The sequence below is a fragment of the Bufo gargarizans genome, chromosome 3 (assembly GCF_014858855.1).
Source record: "Bufo gargarizans isolate SCDJY-AF-19 chromosome 3, ASM1485885v1, whole genome shotgun sequence".
Taxonomy (NCBI): domain Eukaryota; kingdom Metazoa; phylum Chordata; class Amphibia; order Anura; family Bufonidae; genus Bufo; species Bufo gargarizans.
Window position 1 is genome coordinate 502,970,709 of NC_058082.1, and position 20,093 is coordinate 502,990,801.

The 20,093-nt window shown below is 43.1% G+C and overlaps 1 protein-coding gene across 1 annotated transcript in view; it reads left to right on the plus strand.

Annotated features, from left to right (window-relative positions):
• Nucleotides 1-20,093, plus strand: part of SMTNL2 (smoothelin like 2) — a 112,807-nt gene that overhangs the window by 89,348 nt on the left and 3,366 nt on the right. Inside the window, 2 exon segments of the mRNA XM_044283905.1 lie at nucleotides 3,525-3,642; nucleotides 6,313-6,464. Coding sequence (XP_044139840.1) covers nucleotides 3,525-3,642; nucleotides 6,313-6,464 — 270 coding nt within the window.

Consider the following 20,093-nt stretch of genomic DNA (forward strand, 5'->3'; position numbering starts at 1 on the left):
TCCTTTCTTACAAAATGTTTGTCATGCATGAGCCTAAATTCTACTGTACACCATTCAGTGAAGAGAGGGGACCGGCACTGGTGGGGATAATACATCGGGGGGAAGCCTTAAGCTCCCATGAAGAGCCACCTAAAGTAGAATGGGAGTATCTGTGAGGAAACAAAGATGGAAGTGCGGCTGGACATTATCCATGGCTACAGGCGGTGTGACACAGTCTTCAGTTTTCTAACCTTGCAGTCATTAGGTTAAAGATGTTTAAAAGAGGACTTGTTATTGGTTTTGTACCCCCATATCCTAAAGTGGTCCAACCACCCTCTGGGTCATGGAAAGACCTTTCTTAGGATACTTTCACACTAGCGTTTTTCTTTTCTGGTGTTAAGTTCTGTCACAAGAGCTCGATACCGGAAAAAAAATGATCAGTTTTATCCTAATGCATTCTGAATGGAGAGCATTCTGATCAGGATGCATCCGTTCAGTCCCTCTTACGTTTTTTGGATGGAGAAAATACCGCAGCATGCTGCAGTTTTCTCTATGGCCAAAAATACTGATCACTTGCCAGAATGCATTAATTTACATTGAAATGTATAAGTATTCCAGCAAAACGGAACCGGTTTTCCGGTCTGCGCATGCGCAGACCTTTAAAAATGCAAAAAAAAATACTGACTCTGTTTTTCCGGATTACACTGGAGAGACGGATACGGTATTTCAATGCATTTGTCAGATGGATCCACATCCGGATCCATCTGACAAATGCCATCCATTTGCGTCAGGATTTCCGGATCCGGCAGGCAGTTAAAGCGACGGAACTGCCTGCCGGAATCCTCTGCCGCGAATGTGAAAGTAGCCTAAATTATTGTTCTTGATTGTTCCCAGTAGCGCAGCGTAACTTACAGATAGAAGCTATAAAATGTTACCCTTTAATATATTGAGTTTTAAAGTGGACTTGGCCTACTTTGTAATCAGCTCAGAAGTGTCTAGCATTTTCATCTGTAATATGATAAGAAGGATGGGCCGCAAAAATACAACCACTGGGTAGCTTAAAGCTGCACACATGCAATTGATTTTAAAGAGCATCTGTCAGCAGATTTGTACCTATGAAACCGGATGACCTCTTCCATGTGCGCTTGGCAGCTGAAGGCATCTGTGTTGGTTTCATTTTCATATGTGCCCGCACTGCTGAGAAATATGATGTTTACATATGTAAATGAGCTTCTAGGAGCAACGGAGGCATTGCCGCTACTTCTAGATGCTCTGATCTGCATGTAACTGCTGCAACAGGACCAGGCAGTGAAAGCATCATCATGCCTGCCTGGTCCTGTCGATCAACGTGCAGACTTTATGGCAGTTGCAGAGAGAGCCGAGCCTCTAGGTGTAACAGACACACCCCTGTTGCTCCTAGAGACTCATTTGCATATATTAAAACATCATTATTCTCAGCAATGCGGGCACCTATGAACATGGGACCAACACAGATGCCTTCAGCTGCCAAGTGCACATGTAACGGGTCAGCCGGTTCCATAGCTACAAATTTGCTGACAGATGTCCTTTTAGGAAAAGACCTGCAATAACAGTGCACACCTAAAGTCAAATGCTGCTGTTTATCAGGTCACCACAAAAACAATTAGAAACAGAAAAGCTCTTTCCTTTCTAACCCAAACCATCTTTTTTGAGATTTTCTAGCCGCGTAAGTTGTGCTGCTGGGGATACTGTTCACCCAGTGACAACAGCACAGTCCTCTTTTAGTGGGTGTTCGTTTTAGTGTCCCCTTCCCACCACTAGTAAAACAAAAGGCCAAATTGCTCCAAATTCGCGATTTACATTAGTTCGCTTTTTCATCATCCAGCTCAGTCACGCATCATGTGAACAAGGTAAAGAATGCTGCCGTGTAGGAAGACGAGGCCCATTTTCGATCTGTGTGGATTGAAGCCGGAAAGTCGCTACTGGGATAAACAGGCGTACATTTAGAAGGGTCTTTACATGATTTGTAGAGCATGGTGGCACCAGGGAGGGCATTACCCGTAATGTAGGCATGTCCACCATCATGGGGTTCTTCAAGTGTTTGCTTCATCCAGTGTCTGATCATCCACAAGTTATGTGAACCATCTGTACTTTCAGCCCAGCGGGTGGCCTTTTCTATCCTTTTTGTCATGGTTATTATAAACTATATACTGTGTGTTCTCATATATGTTTGTATTAAATGTTAAGCTGTTTGGAGACATTTACTGCAAGTTAGATGTAAACTTGGAAGTGTTCAATCCTATGGAAAGTGCAAATGATGTGGTTGGCTGGGATCCTTATGTGCTATGGGGTCTTTGTTTAACACAAGAGATAAAATGTATGTTTTCATAGTAATGTGTCCTCAGCATAGCTTCAATTTCACTTTAACCACTTGCCGACCGCTCATTGACTTTAAACTTCCAAGCAGTCTGTATATAACTGAATGTACTTGCAGAATTAGCAGTTGCACGCTATTTGTGGAGCTACGGGAGTAGTGATTGCAGAGATGGATTTTTACTTTCTAACCCTTGTAGCAATCGGACCCTACATAGGAGAGTCTGCTTGGTGTAGGGTCCTATCTGTATGAAGTTGCCTTGTTGGACTCACACAATTTGATGAAAATGTGGCTCACAATTATATGTATAAAGGCTCTATTAAACTACTTAATAGTCAGGCAAGATGAGCTATAAACCCATCCATCGGTGCTCGTTGGCACCGGCCTAGTACGCAGACCACTGTGTGAGGGACGATACCGCAGTCATTCCCTCCTCATTCAGTTCTATTGATTATCGGCAGCACGTCTCAGATTACACAGGAAAATTATGTTTATGGGAAACCTCCTTTTGTAAGAAACGTTTAGCTATGAGAGGTATTTGGTCTGTACAATTTTATACCTGTGTAACTTCTAAATAGCAAACCTGCCCCATTATGTAGCCGTATGGAGAGGTTTATTACTCCAACACCAGGCTATTTTCCATTCAGCGTGGTTTTAAACTTAGTCAGCTTATGGGAGCCGTAATGGTGGTTCCTTGTGAGCTATCTTTCTTCAAACCTTCTTTCGTCACCACAAACTGCAGTGCAATCTGCAGGCAGCACGTTATAGAGCAGAAGGAGCTGAGCAGATTGATGTTGTGGGAAAAGATTCAGTGCAACATTTCAATCTGAACTTAAGACTGCCCCTGTGTACAGCTGTCAGTGACTGATAGTTTTCTCTGTATACACACTTACACAGAGAATACGATCACTGATAATACCTCCCTGTGTACAACTGAATTCAGAAAGTTCAGCGATATAAGGGTATAAATTACATGTTTTACTAAATCCTTTCCTATAAAACTATATATCAATCTGCTCAGCTCCTCCTGCTCTATAACATGCTGCCGATTGAACTGTGTTTTGTGGTGGAAGGTTCTCTAGAACTGCACAGTTGGTTTAGATCTGTGTGGATTATTTTTGATATCCTGAGTTTATGAACAAGGAAAAGCATAGCGTTCTGACTTTTACTCTCCATTTGTTGCTATTTATAGAGGCAAGGGGGAATCCAAGGTGAAGCTGAAAAGGTCTCAGAGTTTTGGAGTCGCCAGTGCCAGCAGCATTAAACAGATCCTCCTGGAATGGTGCCGCTCTAAGACCATTGGCTACAAGGTAAAATGTCAACTCCTCTGCAAAACATTATCTGTGTCAGATACTTGTCTGTGCTCAGACACAGCTGTGAAATGGGAAGTAAGCCTGACATGAAGAGCATTACTTGTGGTTTATAGAAATATGCTATGCAAAGAAAATTTATATTTACAGTATGTGCCTGTCCGGGACATTATTTTTTAAATAATGGAGCTCTGGGAAGCAAGCAAAGTCTGGCCCCCTGCCAGAAGTATTTGTCTTAATACTGTATTACACAGGCCTATTGAGCAAGTGATTGTGAGGAGGGAAGCGTTCATTCCCAGCAATCGCCTGCAGTACAGCGGAGGAGACTGCTGCTCTTACATGCAGCGATCTCCACTGCAGCATGGGCAGAAACAATCGCTATGCCATCACTCGTACCCATACTGTCTAGTTGTTTGCCAGCAGATCGCTATTAGACAGCACGATTTGCTGCTGCCAAGCGCTGATTTTTAAGCATGGTTATAGTGTAATACAGCCCTTACTTTCAGCCCACAGGGTTCCAAACAAGTACTATATGTAACAGGCAGTGAATGTGGAATTACTCTGCCAACTAACCGGTATGGTGTTGGGCAATCCTTAAGGGCCTTATCCAGTCCCCTGGTTTTCAAACTTTAACCCCTAAACAGGGATCTGGTCTGTGATGCAAGGGACCCACCAGGCCACTACCTCTTGAAATAGTCCTGGTGTAGTTGGCAGTAGACCCACAGGTGTCAGACGCCGATTCAAAGAAAGGAGTGAACAGGCAATACCCGTAGTCAGGTAACGGGCACTGTCAGGGCAGGTAGCATTCATGCGTATCCGAGATTCCAAGGTCAGCGCAGGCAGCACTGGATTAATAAAGGCTAAGGTCAAGGCAGGCAGCCCAGAGTCTGAGGTAATATGAGCAGAGGTACAGTGCCTGGACAAATTGTCAGAATACCACTCTGGTAACTAGCGCACTGGGAAACCTATTGCACAGGCATCTCTCCCTGGGGAAAGGTGCCATAAGTACCTACAGATGTCCAGCCATTGGCTAGTAAAAAGGCAGACCAAATGCACTGGCCTGTCTAGAGCAGATGGGTGCTTCAGGCAGATAGGTGTTTGAACTTCTAAGCTTCTTGTAAGTGTAAATTCCCTTTTTAAAGAAGATGTGATTTGCTGTGGAGATCCTAATTGCCAACTTCTCACTAATGTGGAAAAATCAATCATGCATATCATCAAAAATCCCTTATTGTCATTGACAGTGAATTCTAATTTTTAATATTCATTATATAGTTTCAAAAGATTTTCTAACTCCACTTGTAATGCACTTATGCATATAAGAGAGATGGATAGATACAATAGATATATCTGAGACTAGCATAGCAGTGTATCGTTGTCAGATGTGTACTTCTTTACACAGTAATGTAAACGACTAAACAGTCTGAAAACTACAAGAATAAAGGCTAAATGACAACAGTATGGGATGTACTAGGTTACATGGATGAAAATATGTAGGTAATGATTGTATCTAGTTATAAATGTTTAGATTTACAGAACTGTTGAGGCTGGTGTCCTTGAATTCAGAACAGTCTTCATACTAGGAACGGGTGTCTTTGCTTTTTAAACTTTTCTATAAAAGATGACTAAAGATGAGGTACAAACTCAATGGGCAGTCTCTGCAATAGTTTAAGCTATCCATTTCGCAATCAAATGTTTTTTCAAATAAACTACATACAAAACCTGTATTAATGTAAAACTATTCTCTGAAAACAAATAAAAGACCACTCTTTCTGTCAGGAATTTCTGACAGGTCTTACTGTCTAATATTTGTTATTGTGCCATTTATTCCATGGCACTGTCCATGTGAAAAGGGCAGCAGGTCACCGCTGCAGCCTCTAATTGGCTGCAGAGGTCAGATTTACCCCATCCCCACCCTATTGATATCAGCGCAGCAGGGAGATAGGGAGCATTAGAGACCGAACGTGGCGGCAGGGACCAGGTAAGTATGATCAGCACCACAGGTCAGCCATGCTGTAAGGTCTGCTATAGTGTTGGATAATCCCTTTAATGGAAGTAATTCAGCTTAATAAAAAAAGCTTGGCCTTGGGGTGCAAATGCTTCAAAAAAGAGTATCGGCGCCTATACTCCCTGCTGCTGCCATTCCGATGGTACCAGGGTATGTGCTGCACTCCACTTCGTGTTCTGTCCCAACGTGGCAGAAAATAGCCGTGAGTTCTGCTCAGCAAATTAGTGTCACAGGCAGGTCATCGCTGTGGCCTTTGATGGATGGCATTTACAGCCGTTTCCTGCCATGTCAGTAAAGGAGCAGGAAGTAGACCGCAGCGGGGCCAGTGTCACTGTCAGCATGGCAGCAGCTGGGGAACAGTAACTGTAAGCTCTGATATTTTTAAAGCATTTGCCGCCAATAGACAAGCCTTTTTTTTTTTTTATTTCAATGGAATACCCCTTTTAATGACCCAAACTCACTCTGTTCACCCCCGAGTACTAGTGTTTGTCTCTACACATGGCTGTATAAAAAAAATATATTTTGATGATTATTGTTTTTATTTCTAAATGTTCTGTTTTTGGCACATTCTCTTTTACCTATATCCACTGTAAACTGATACTGAATTGTACTATGTGTAATTTTGTATGGGCTGTAGAGTGTTATCTTTATGTTTGGTCTTTTAGAACATTGATCTGCAGAACTTTTCATCCAGCTGGAGTGATGGTATGGCTTTCTGCGCGCTTGTCCACTCCTTCTTCCCAGAAGCTTTTGACTATGATGCTTTGGTGCCTTCCAATCCCAAACAGAACTTTGAACAAGCTTTCTCTACAGCTGAGTGAGTAGTGTTTTATTTGTCTCCTCTTCTATATCATGTAAACCTCACCTGAATAAGGGTGGTTTCACACACTACTGCAGTTTTTGATGCAGTTTTTTTAAGCCAAAGCCAAAAGGAAGGAGAAATGGAAGTCATTCCCTTATATTTCCCAATCTGTTTCCGTCCACTTCTGACTTTTGGTTCTAAAAAAAATTACATGAAAAACTGCAACAAAAGCAACAGCGCCCCATGTGCCGGGCCCCTCACAGCTAATATACTTACCCCCCTTCCCGCGCCGCTCCTTGTCCCTGCACCACCGCTGCTGCTTCTCCCTGTACGCGAATGAAAGCATCCGGTGTCGCGGGGGATCAGCCAATGGCAGACGGGAACGAGCTAGGGAGGCTCGTCACCGCCTACCATTGGCTTCTCCTTCCCCGACACAGGATGTTTTCATTCGTGTACAGGGAGACGCAGCAGCGGCGATGCGGTGACCAGGAGGGGAGCGGGCTAAGTATATTACCTGTGAGGGGTCCCGTACATACATAAATTTGATCTAGATTTTGTTTGCTAACTGAAAAATAAAAAACGCCATGGATACCACTTTTCCATACGGCTTGTGGTTTTTATTGAGGTGTTCAAGTGGCATTTTATATAAAATCAGTGATTTGAATGGTAAGTCAAAAGCTTCAATATGCATGCGTCTAAAAACAGCAGAATCAAAAATACACCACCGGCAAAAATTCGCCCGTCTGCCCTGCATTTCATGTATCCCCATACACTTTCAGCCAGCCTATCTGAAGTTGGTATTTTCACTGCAAAAAACAGTACCAAAAATGCATATGGAAACAAAGCTACTTAAACTGCAAAAGTGCTGAAAAAACCCCACAATACATATGCATGTTTTCAGCCTAAAGGTTTGTTTAACATATGTCATGTCTTTGTGGAGAGGATAGAAGTTAAAAGCTATGGACACCTTTGTGCACTAAAAATCAATAACCCCATATCTTACTATAATGCGGCACATAATAAAATTGCACTTGTTTGTTTACTGGTATCAGCTTTGAATCACATGCTCTCAGAAATGCTCTTCTATGAGTTTTGCTCAGGGCAACCATCTCCTGTGAGGCTCTGTGGGGGCGTTCCTGTGGATTTCACATGCACCAGCACAAGCTCTGCTGCCCCTTCCTTCTCTGAGCTAAGCCCCGCCTACACAGCACAGCTACTTGCATATAGGCTGCTGGAACTTGCAAGTAACTTGGTAGTAAGATTTCATTCCAATCCACAACATGGTGAGTCTTACAGTATGCTATAGCCTGTAATCAGCAGATCTATTTCTCACTTTCCATTCTGTAGAAAGTCCCTTTATTTGTAGAAACAATAGATATTTCTGCTGGTAACGTTAGTGCAGTGATCTACAGTCAGAACCATGGTGTTATGAGCAGAATATAGATCTCATTACTGACGCTCTTACTACCTACACTCTGTTCTGAATACAGTATCGTGTGCACTCAGTCCGCACAGTGAGCGGTTACTTGTCACACACAGATTAGTATAGTGTAACGACACACAATGCTATGTACACATAGAAGTACCCAGTGGGGGAGATTTATCAAAACTGGTGCAAATGAAAACTGGCTTAGTTGCCCATAGCAACCGATAAGATTCCTCCTTTCATTTTCCAATGGAGCTGTGAAAAATGAAAGGTGGAATCTGATTGGTTGCTATGGGCAACTAAGCCAGTTCTACTTTATACCAGTTTGATAAATGACGTGTGTGTGATAGATATATATTATAAATTTTGTGGGGATTCGCTCTGGTACTAAGTAGGTTCTCGTTTGTTGCGGAATGAGATGGCGGTTTGATGGGTACCATTTTGGGGCATATATGACTTTTTGATTGCTTGGTATTACACTTTTTGTGATGTAAAGTGGTAATAACATTTATTTTTTGGGCCCTTTTTTTTATTTTTATTTTTTATAGTGTTCACCAGTTGGGTTGGATCACATGCTATTTTTATAGAGCCGGTCATTACGGACATGACGATACCTAATATGTGCATTTTTTTTAAACTTTATTTTATACAAAAGCCATTTATTTTTATTTTTTGGACTATTCACTTATGTAGGGGCTCATTTTTTGTGGGCTATGGTCACGGTTTGCTTGGTACTAATCTTGGGTACATATGACTTTTTTTTTTATACCATCTATAAAGAAGGGGGGGGGCATTAACCCTTCAAGCATCGGGCCGCTGCCAGGGCAAAGCAGGACCGCAGCATGGAAGTGGTTAAACAGTTATTTCAAGCAGAGTGTCAGCTGTATGTTACAGCTAACACTCTGCCCTGCTGCCGCTCTGCCATCCTAAAGGTCAGATGGATTCTCTGTAAACTCACTGAGACCAGCCTGCTGTGCATAGGAAGCACAGCGGGCTGTAGAACAAAAACCAAAAAAGATGGATAAATAGAACAAATTGGCGAAATTATTTTCTCCACAAAATAAATGTGTAAAATTAGTTTTTTATTATTTATTTATTTATTATTATTATTATTATTATTATTATTATTATTATATATATATTATATTATTTTTTTTTTTTTTTTTTACAAAGGTGTCCATATCCTTTAAATCATGTTTTTCATCATTCGTTTATAGTCCAGCATATGCACATGGATAACACAGATAAAACCATATGTTCCCCCGGTACAGGTAGTTTTTTGTTTATTTCTTTACTTGATGAAAAACTTGATGGTCAGATTTCATTACTACGACCAGTACACTCTCCAGAGAATCTGGGTATTGTCTCAATCTTTTCCAAGTACACGGTAGAGGGATATATGGGGCATTATTTTGTCCAAGCGTGGCCAGAGGGATACAACATGGAACACGAATCTAATAGTGAGAGACCTTTGCATCCCCCCACATACATTTTACTCGAATGATAGTAAATGCAAAAACTGCAAAAATGTGAGAGAAGTACATTTGTTTCCAGGCGGAAATGATGATCGACCTCTACTCCAGTCAAGGCCTGGAGTACATTTTAGTTTAGGCGCACAGACTGCTGTGGGATGCCCCTAATTTAAGATGAGGTGTGCGCTTCATTATAAGCAGCACGGGGATTATCAAAGACCGGTGTAAAATGCTGGTCATTGATAAATAACTTTCTTTGTAACGATAATCTAACATTCAATGAGTAACAGACTTCATATGGGAACCTCAGCCTTGTGCAGGCAAAGACATTTCCCAGCTGATTACTCACGACCGTTATTAAAGCCATTTCTAAGGACTGGGGTTATAGGAGAATTGCTTTAATATGTAATAGTCATCCTGTGCAAAACAATGTATTTAGTGTTGGGAGATACACTATGTGGGCAAATGTATTGAGCCACCTACACATTGTACTTACAGGAGCTTTGATGACATCAGATTCTAAATCCATAGGCATTAATATGGAGTGGGTCCCCTTACCCCACCCTTTTGTAGCTAAAACAGCTCCCATTCTTCTGGGAAGGCTTTCTACAAGATGTTGGATTGTGTCTGTGCAAAATTGAGGCCTCATTTGTGAGATCTGACACTGGATGCCTGGCTCACAATCTCCCTTCTACTTTAGCCTATTGATGGGGTTGAGGTCCGGCTCTCTGCGGCCAGTAATGTTCTTCCAAACCAATATCGCCCAACCATGCCTTTATGGACCTTGCTTTCTGCATTGGAGAACAGTAATGTTGGAACCTAAAAGGACCTTCCCGAAACTGTTCCCACAACGTTGGAAGCATACACTTGTCCAAAATAGCTTGGTATGCTGAAGCATTAAGATTTCTCTTCAATGGAACTAAGGTGCCTAGGCCAACCCCTGAAAAACAACCCCACAGTAATATACCTCCTGCACCAAACAGTTGGCACAAAGCCGTCAGGCAGGTAAAGTTCTCCCGGTATTCACCATCGGTATTCACTCATCGATCAGATACAGAAGTGTGATTCATCACACCACAGAGTCCAGTGGTGGCATTCTTTACACCACTCCATTTGACGTTTGGCATCGTGCTTGGTGATGTAAGGCTTGCATGCAGCTGCTCAGCCATGGAAACCCATGTCATTGAGCTCCCGACACAGTATAGTTTCTGTACTGACGTTAATGTCAGAGGAGGTTTGGAGCTCTGCGTTGGTGACGTTTATGCACTATGCACCTCAGCACTTGGTGACCCTGTTCTGTAACTTTAAGTGGTCTGCACTGACTTGCAGCAGTGGCATCCTATTACAGGACCACGCTCAACTTCAGTGAGCTCTTCAGTCAGCCAGAATTTTTAGTATGCTGAGCTGTCAGCATCATGACGTCACAACTGGGAGCATCGGGTCCTTTATAGTTCCCTCTAATGCAGGGCGAGTGTCAGCATGTTCAAGTGGATAAGGTACTTTTATATTTTTTTATTTAATCCCCCGAAAGGTACTGTAACCTGTTTTTAACAGCTGTTAGACGGGTGCAGTCTTAGGCTACATGCACACGACCGTGCCATTTTTTGCGGTCCGCAAACCACGGATCCGCAAAAAACAGAAGCCGCCCGTGTAACTTCCGGAATTAACGGAACGGGCGGCCGTAACGGCCGTAAATATAAATGCCTATTCTTGTCCGCAAAGCGCGGACAAGAATAGGACATGTTATATTTTTTTTAGCGGGGCCGCGGAACGGAGCAACGGATGCGGACAGCATACGGAGTGCTGTCCGCATCTTTTGCGGCCCCATTGAAGTGAATGGGTCCGCATCCGAGCCGCCAAAACGGCTCGGATGTGGACCCAAACAGCCGTGTGCATGAGGCCTTATCTATACAGCCGTTAAAACGGGCCCATTGATTTCAGTGGGGTCCATCTGGCTGTGAAAATGGCCAAAAATAGGACGTCTTCTCTTTTGATGGCTGCTATTCACTGGCAATTGAAAAAAAGACAGCTATGTGAATATCCCTATAGACTTTGGTTCCAAAAACGGCCATGTGACTGCCACTTTTAAAACGGCCGTTTTTCCCTGTCGTTTGAATATAGATTAATGTGTTTTTTTCTGTCACCATTATTTCATGTCATGAATGAAAAGATGAGCCCTCATCTGTGCAGTGCAGGGAAGACATGAAACATGTACTTCTATGAATTTAGTGATTTTGGGGAGTAAACCTTTCAAAAAGTGGATTCACTTGACCAGTTTAAAGAGCATCTGTCAGCAGATTTGTAGCTATGACACTGGCTGACCTGCTGCATGTGTGCTTGGTGCTGAAGGCCTCTGTGTTGGTCCCATGTTCATATGTGCCCGCACTGCTGAGAAAAACTAAGCTTCTAGGAGAAACTGGGCATTGCCATTACACCTAGAGGCTCTGCTTTCTCTGCAACTGCCGTGCCCTCTGCACTTTGAATGACAGGATCAGGCAATGACAACGCCCCCGTTGCTCCTAGAGGCTCATTTGCATATAATAAAACATCATTTTTCGCAGCAATGCAGACACATACAAACATGGGACCAACACAAACACTTTCAGCTGCCAAGTGCACATGTAACAGGACAGCCAGACAGATGCCCTTTAAACATGCAAGGAAAGAAATAAGTGGAAAAAAAAACCTCTAGATTTAATATACTGTAAGTATTCACTTTATATTGGGGGGGGGGGGGAGGGAGAACACAATGTCAGCACTTTACAGGGGGAACATAAGTTAAACAAATCTTGATGCAATCAGTCAGGTTGTTTTAACAAGACAAGCAATAGAAAACACATGTTGACTGCGTGTACTGAAATTCCCATGAGCAAGGACTGTAGAACATTGTTTCTTACCCGATCTGCATGACCTCCTTGCACATCATTTTGTCATGTCTCAGAATACCTTAGGTATCCATTTACAACTTAGCTGCAATAGATCTCTCTTGTCTTGCTTTTGAAGATGCCTTCATTTATTACAATCAAAGCTGCTGCAACCTGAAGCATCTTCTCAACTTGAGGTCTGTCAAATGAAGTAAAGCACTACATGACTGGAGAACACGGTTCGGGCTTTACTCTTGGGCAGCACAGATTTGCATTGGGTATATTCCAGATATCTGGACTCTTAGACTACATGCACACGACCATTGTGTTTTGCAGTCCGCAAACCGCGGATCCGCAAAACATGTATGGCGTCCGTGTGCGTTCCGCAATTTTGCGGAGCGGCATGAACAGCCTTTAATATAACTGCCTATTCTTGTCCGCAAAGCGCTGACGAGAATAAGACAGGTAAAATATTTTTGGGGCGGACCACGGAACGGAGCAATGGATCCGGACAGCACACAGAGTGCTGTCCGCATCTTTTGCGGCCCCATCAAAGTGAATGGGTCCGCATCCGTGCTGCCAAAACTGCGGCTCGGATGCGGACCAAAACAACGGCCATGTGCATGAGGCCTTAGGGGTGTCCATCATGGTTGTGCCAGATCAAAAACTGTTGAATACAGTTTTTCTGGGTAGTTGACATCAGCATGCTCCAATTGAACCTACGGTGGGTTGGAAAGGATGCTGGGTGCAGTGTATCCAGCTTCTGGCATACGGCGTTCCCATCTGGGGTGGCTTTAAGGTCCCTTTCACACGAGCGAGTTTTCCGCGCGGGTGCAATGCGTTGCGTGAAAATCGCAGCATGTTCTATATTTTGTGTTTTTCACACAGCCCTGGCCCCATAGAAGTGAATGGGGCTTCAGTGAAAAACACATTGCATCTATAAGCAAGTGCGGATGCAATGTATTTTTCACTGATGGTTACTAGGAGATGTTGTTTGTAAACCTTTCGTCTTTTATCACGTGCGTGAAAAACACATCAAAACGCATTGCACCTGCGCGGAAAAAACTGAACGCAATTGCAGCCAAAACTGACTGAACTTGCTTGCAAAATGGTGCGAGTTTTACTGAACGCATCCGGACCTAATCCGTCACGCTCGTGTGAAAGAGAAATAAAAACACAAAACACAACCATGGGTGTCAATAGCCAATTAAGTATACACTGCAGTGGTGTGGCTATACAAGTAGACTTCCCAACATTATATGTAACTAGACAAGCTTTTAAATACAAGGAAAAAACAAAAGAACTAAAGCTCATAAGCGTCCAATAATGAAAATGAAAATAGTATGCTTTATTAATTGCAAAAAGTCAATAGATAATAAATACCATAAGACAAGGGGGATAGGGAGCACAAACACCATCCCAGCATTACAGTGTTGACATGTATAACATCAGCAGTGATGGGCATGAAAATTGGTAAAAATGAGTTCTAATATGGAAACATCATGGCCATTACCAGACAACTATAACAGGTAGTGTCCAGAGTGTATTTCACACAAAAAAACAGCAAGCAAAAGCGGTTGTATGAGCCCACTGGAGCTATATCCTGCCTATATAACAGAAGCCATGAATGAAGATGGAAATAACATGGACTCACCAGAAGATATCAGCGAACTGAATGCCTGGGATGGCGTTACCCCGACTGCGCGTTTTGGCGTACCTTCGTCAGGGGGTCGTGTGGAAGAGGCCTAACACTCCGGATTGCGAAATGTATGTGATCACACCTATAACGAGGAACATAACACATTTTTCTGAAAATGTATATCATAGGGAACCTTCTGCACCTACTGTTAACTTGTCATATATAATATAGGTTCTTAAAATCTTTAATACTCTAGAATTAAAATCATGGCGAACTATGATCGAAAAAGCAAGTATTCTCCCTGAAGTTGGCAGCATGGCATTCAGGTACCATCCCTGATACTGTCTCTATGTGCATCTAAATAAGATGGTCAAAATATCTGATAAAGTGATATATGGATTAGCATAGTGCACTACTGTATGAGCAACACTGGAGCCACTGGGTCTGGGAGGAAGCCATGGACTGTTCGAAGTCAGTAAGTATACAGCAATCAGATGCCACAGTGATGACTCTTTAACATGAACTTTATTCACATGCGCAGTATTAACAGTGCCTGCTATGTGAAAAGTGTCAGTATGTAGACGAGTCCTAAGTGGTAGCAGGGAAGATTTTAAATGGCGAGTGCTGGAATCAGTGTCGAACTGAGTTTTGTGGTAGTGGTGCCTCCCAGATTGTCATAGAGAAATACATAGTGTGACAACTCAGGGTCACTTGGCTCTCCAGGATCGCCATCTTCTCAGCTTAGACGGTTGGCACACCTCAAGAAGCTGCTCCAACACTGCAGATTTGGGTGCAAACGCCACAACCAGCTTTATTGTCACTTTTACAGCAGTCCAAACATAAATTATAAACCTATATCCTCGGCCGTCTGGCTACTGACTACACAGTATTTCTCCCTCTCTATCAGGATCTGGGTCTACCACCCAGCTCCCCAAAACACAGCACAGTGCTTGCCCCACACAGGGTTAGAGGGTCCCGGCTCCCACAGGCCTCGACGCAGCCTGCTTCTTCCCTTCCCCTCTGGGTGAGATACATCATTTTAATGGCCCTCTGGCAGCTCCACTGCCACAATAGATAGAGATGAATGAGAAAATGTAGCTAGATATAACTCTTCATGGATGTGATTCGTTGTAGTGAGGTACGTCACACATGTATTCCTGTATGATAGTCACGATCATGATCGCTTCCCTTTATTTCCAGGGAACCACTCAATGATCCTGACACCTAACCCTTATCAGCTCTTGACACAGCATCCAGCTGGTTGGTAATGCTGTTTTGTTTTTTCCATTTGTTTTCTCCCCTTTTTATTCATAAATTGCTCTCTAGATGTTGGCCCTGGGACGTAAGGATATATAGCAGTTTGCTCATTCAAAATCAGAATCTCCTCCATTAGTGATCTGAATCTACTGAAGACTTGATGGTTACAAACAAAATACATGTAGTGCCGTAATTTATTACATTTATTGCCCGTTAACAGAGGTTTGGAAAGCTATGGTCCAAAATGCTATGCAGAAGTATTATTTTCTGTGGATGCAGGAGTAGGAACTTTCAGTTTGTTGCTTCACCTGCGCACCCTGTTGGATTTCTTAGAGGGAATCTGTCAGCTCCAAGACACCCCCCTAAATTAGTGTGTTTAGTGTAATTGATGCCGAGTCCGGTTATGCCATTTTTATCTTCATACTCACTTGTGTTCTAACAAACCAGCAGTAAATGCATTGAGAGGACTGCTGTGCTCACACACACAATGCAGAGGACTTGGAGGAGTCCCCTCCATGCATTGTACTGCTGGTTTGTTGGAATGCAAGAGAATATGAAGATAAAAATGATCTAATCGGACTCTGCGGCACTTGTACTATACATTACTTACTCTAGTTTGTGGGGGGATTCAGAGCTGACAAATTCCCTTTTACGTCTGTACAGCCCAAGCTTACTGTAGTCAGAAAAAAAAAACACGCAAACAATGCATGAAATCCTATGCATTCAGTGCACGGCCAGCGCTAGAAATATATCGCTGGAACAACCATTATGAGTGCGGCACACTGACCACATGGAAATAATAATATTAACAAGAATACTTTTATTATATTAATGTTAAAAATGCCAATAATTATCAAATTGTTTAGTACTACAACATTTGGTTGTCTCCTGTCATCATGTTTAGAACACTATCGATCCCCTCTGGACTATTTGTTTTGTTGCTTTTTTGGGCTTAGTATGGTCAACTCTATATTATACTTTTTTGCCCAGTTTGTTTTAGTTCAATATCGCACACAGGAAATACTGGTGTTACTGCCTAGGACTGCTTGTGATCCATAGTAATTGGAGGCTGACAACTTTGCTGACGAGCCAAGGGGTCTGTGCATGCTTCACACTTAGGGAGGCACCAGAGTTGGTCCTGGATCGGTGTGAACCTTGGCTGGCACTTTTGCTCTTTGTACACATGTCCCCAGGCTCAGTTATTGTGTTTGTGTTTCAGGAATGTTTTCACAATGACTTCATCCTATCTTAGCCCCCCTCCCCTTTTCCCCCCAAGGAGGTGCAGATCATGAGTGTGCTATGTATGCCTCTGTCCACAGCCATTCTTAACTCTTTATTTTCATCAGGTACAGTCATAAACCTCTTGATGCGGTATACCTAAAACCATGGATCGGTTATTAGAAAAGGTCTCCGGCAGCACAAATTAAAAAAAAATTCTACACACACTGCAGAGATTGTCTGCACATAAGGCCGTTTGTGGATATCTGCTGTGGAATTCATTCTTTGCAATGTAGAGAGTGAAATCTGGGACAGTCTGGCAGCATATCCATGATAAATTTCACTACAAAATCTGCACCATTTGATGCTGCAAATACTGGCAGATCTGCTGCGGAAAATCCCACAGCGGAGCATATGTCGCCGTACACTAACCTAGTAACTGCACGAATCGTTATTTACATGTGCCAAAGTGTGATGTATCAATGCAGTATGTATAAAGTAGATTTTCATGCAGGATATTTGGGGGCATGACATGCTATATCTAAGGGCTGTTTCACACGAGTCCATTGTGGGAATCGCGCTCTGTGTGTATGAGCGTGATCCTCTGTTCTGGATTTGCAGGAGCACACAGCATTGACGGCTTGAACTTACTTCTACAGGATCACACTGACAGCTTTATGTCACTATGATCCCATAGAAGTAAGGTCAAGCAGAGACACATAACATTATAAATCGTGATAATGCCCTGCGCTCCTACAAGACCAGCAGTGTCCAGAACGGAGGATCACGCTCACACACGGAGCATGATTCCCGCAACGGACTTGCTCGTGTGAGACAGGCCTAAGTGTGCACATAGTGCAGTGATAGTGTATTCACACATAAGAGTCAGTTATGCATTAACCTGCTGTTTGCTAAATGTGAACATCTTGTTTTCACACCATTGAGCCTCTATACAACGGGAATGAGTAAAATAGCTTATTAACTACCCATTTCAGAGTTAAAGAGGTAATTAGAAAATCCTGGATTTGTTACAATTGGGCCCCATGCACATGACTGTCTCTATTGCAGTCTGCAAACTGCAGATCCGCAAATTACAGATGCGGTCAATGTGCTGTCCACAATACTTGCTGTCCTATTGACTTCAATGGGTCCATAGTCCGCATTTTGCGGACATATTTTATCCATTTGCGGAATTAACATTTGGATGTGGACGGCACACGGATGATCCATGTGCTTTCTGCATCCGTATGTCCGTTCTGCAAATATTAATGGAACATGCTTTCTACTTGTCCGCAAAATGTGGACAGACCCATTGAAGTTAACGGGACTATGAAAATGCGATGTAACGTGGACGTATATCCGTATTTTATGGATCTGCATTTTATAGACCACAAAATGCATACAGTTGTGTGCATGAGGCCATAAACTATGTTCACTTGTGATTTGAAATGTTATGGATTTGCTGCTGTGCTTTTTTGTGCAGCAGATCTGTAGCGCTGTACAGTACCAGCAAATGGGTGAGCTTTTAAGAAATGTCATCCAGGTGCTGCATCAGAAAACTGCAGCATAATTTGACCTGCGGTGCGGACAACGGTCGTGTGCATGAGGCTTAAGACTCCTTGTGATCCATAGTAATTTGAGGCTGAAGAGTCAAGGGATCTGTGCATGCGTAACGCTTAGGGAGGCACCAGAGTCGGTCCTGTGTCGGTTAAGAAATCTCATCCAGGTGCTGCTGCATCAGAAAACTGCAGCATAATTTGACCTGCAGTGCAGATCTGAAATATCAATTTGCAGCAGCTGAAGCTGAATTTCACAGCAAGAATTTTCGCAGCAGAATTTTTTCACTGTATATTCATGCACATGTGGACATATTCACACTAAGCAGTTCAGGTGCAGTTGATAACCATAAAAAAATAATAATTAAAAAATGGTGTGCCGGCCTTGTTTGTGCTGAGGACCGCAAATTGCGGCCCTGAATGCAGAGGCACTGACCGTGTGGCTGCTGTCTGCGGACGTGGACCTATTTACTTAAATGGGGTCCGCAATCTGCATCTGATGGTCTACACCATAAAAAAGTGCATGCACTACTTTTTGTGGTGCGGAGGCACATAGTGCTTTCAATCTGTGTCTCCATTTGAACTGCACTGTATCTCTCGGATTACGGGCCTATTCAAGCCTATTCGGCTGTTCGTGGGCCGCGATATGGGCACCGCCAGGCAATGGCCGTGTGCATGAGGCCTTAGGGTGGTGATGTGGTAATTGCTGCAGGGCAAAAAGACATGCATGAACCATGTGCGTCACTTGTGCTTTCTGCGAAAGTGGCTGGTTTATACCGTGCCACAACTGATATGTGTATTGGCACCATAAATGTCAGCTGTTTCTTTAGAACACCTGCCACACCTGTCTGTTTCAGTAACTGCTTGCATTCCCCTTGTAATGACAATTCTGAAGCATCTATTCTTATGTCTCTCTGTTGTGCCATTACTTTATTATTCCTACTAGAATTTTATGAATTATCAGCAGCTTGCATTAAAGGTACAGATGGTTGTTACCAGTCAGGGGGGTGTCCTTGCACAGTCTGACAAGAGCAGCACTGATTGGGCTGACTCAGACACACCCGCTACTGGTAACACCCAGCAGTAGCTTTACTGCAGACTGCTGGCAATTTATTTGTAAACTTCTAGCAGGAATAATACAGGAATGGCACAGACATAAGAATAGATGCTCCAGAATGGTCATTACATGGGAAATGCATGAAGCTATTAAAACAGGCATGTCAGGAGCGGTTTACGGGGCCTGTTTTTAAATGTTTGCCCCCAGATCAAACAAGCCTACCTATATTTTTCACTGCTGGGATCTTAATTATTAACAGTGCATACATTAAGTTTTGTGGAAAACCTGAAACAAGACTGCACTGTGTGAACCTGACCTAAGCCTGTCCTAACTACTTCTAGACTCGGCAGAATACAAAGAATGATGCTCTTGTCTAATGAATGTAAAGATTCTGGATTGCTTCCCGCAGCGCTTGGACACAAAAGGGAATAAGGGTTTTTCATAAACGCCTGCTGTGTGCAGGGTCTACACGGGAGACTATCTCCACCCAAGCATAGTTTGGTGGAATTCAATGTGTCACCAGGAATTCCATAGTATAAGTCCTCTCTTATGTGTCACTCAGCACCAGTGATCCATTATTACTCCTCTCTGTACTGCTGCTTACCTTAAGGATAGAGGATTTACGTGTTAAATAGTGAGATTGACATGGGAATGCTATGTCTTTACTAGACTGGCTTTTTAATGAAGTGGTGGTGTCACAGCGCCTCTAGCAAATAACCATTTATTCTGTGTAACCTGATTATGCAGTCAGTGCTGAAAGATGGTCTCTTAAAGGCCTGGTGGAAACCCCATGTGCCAGGACCCTATTCATGGAGAGTTTCCTTCTGTCTGGTGGACTGGGAAGGTCTGGGCATCACACGTACAGCCCATTAACTGCAACAGGAAGAGTGTAAAGCAATTACTGACTGGTTTCCCTACTTACTGACCATTAGGCCTCATGCACACGGGCTTTGTGCGGCCTTCCGTGCATTAGGGTCCCCAATGCACGGGCAACATCCATGCAGCGGGCCAGACCCATTCAACTTGAATGGGTCCATGGTCGGTACGCACCGCAAAAAAATGACAGGTCATATTTTTTTTGCAGTGCGGAACAACGGAAAGAAACACCACTGAAGCACTCCGTAGTGCTTCCGGTGTTCCGTTCCGCATCTCCGG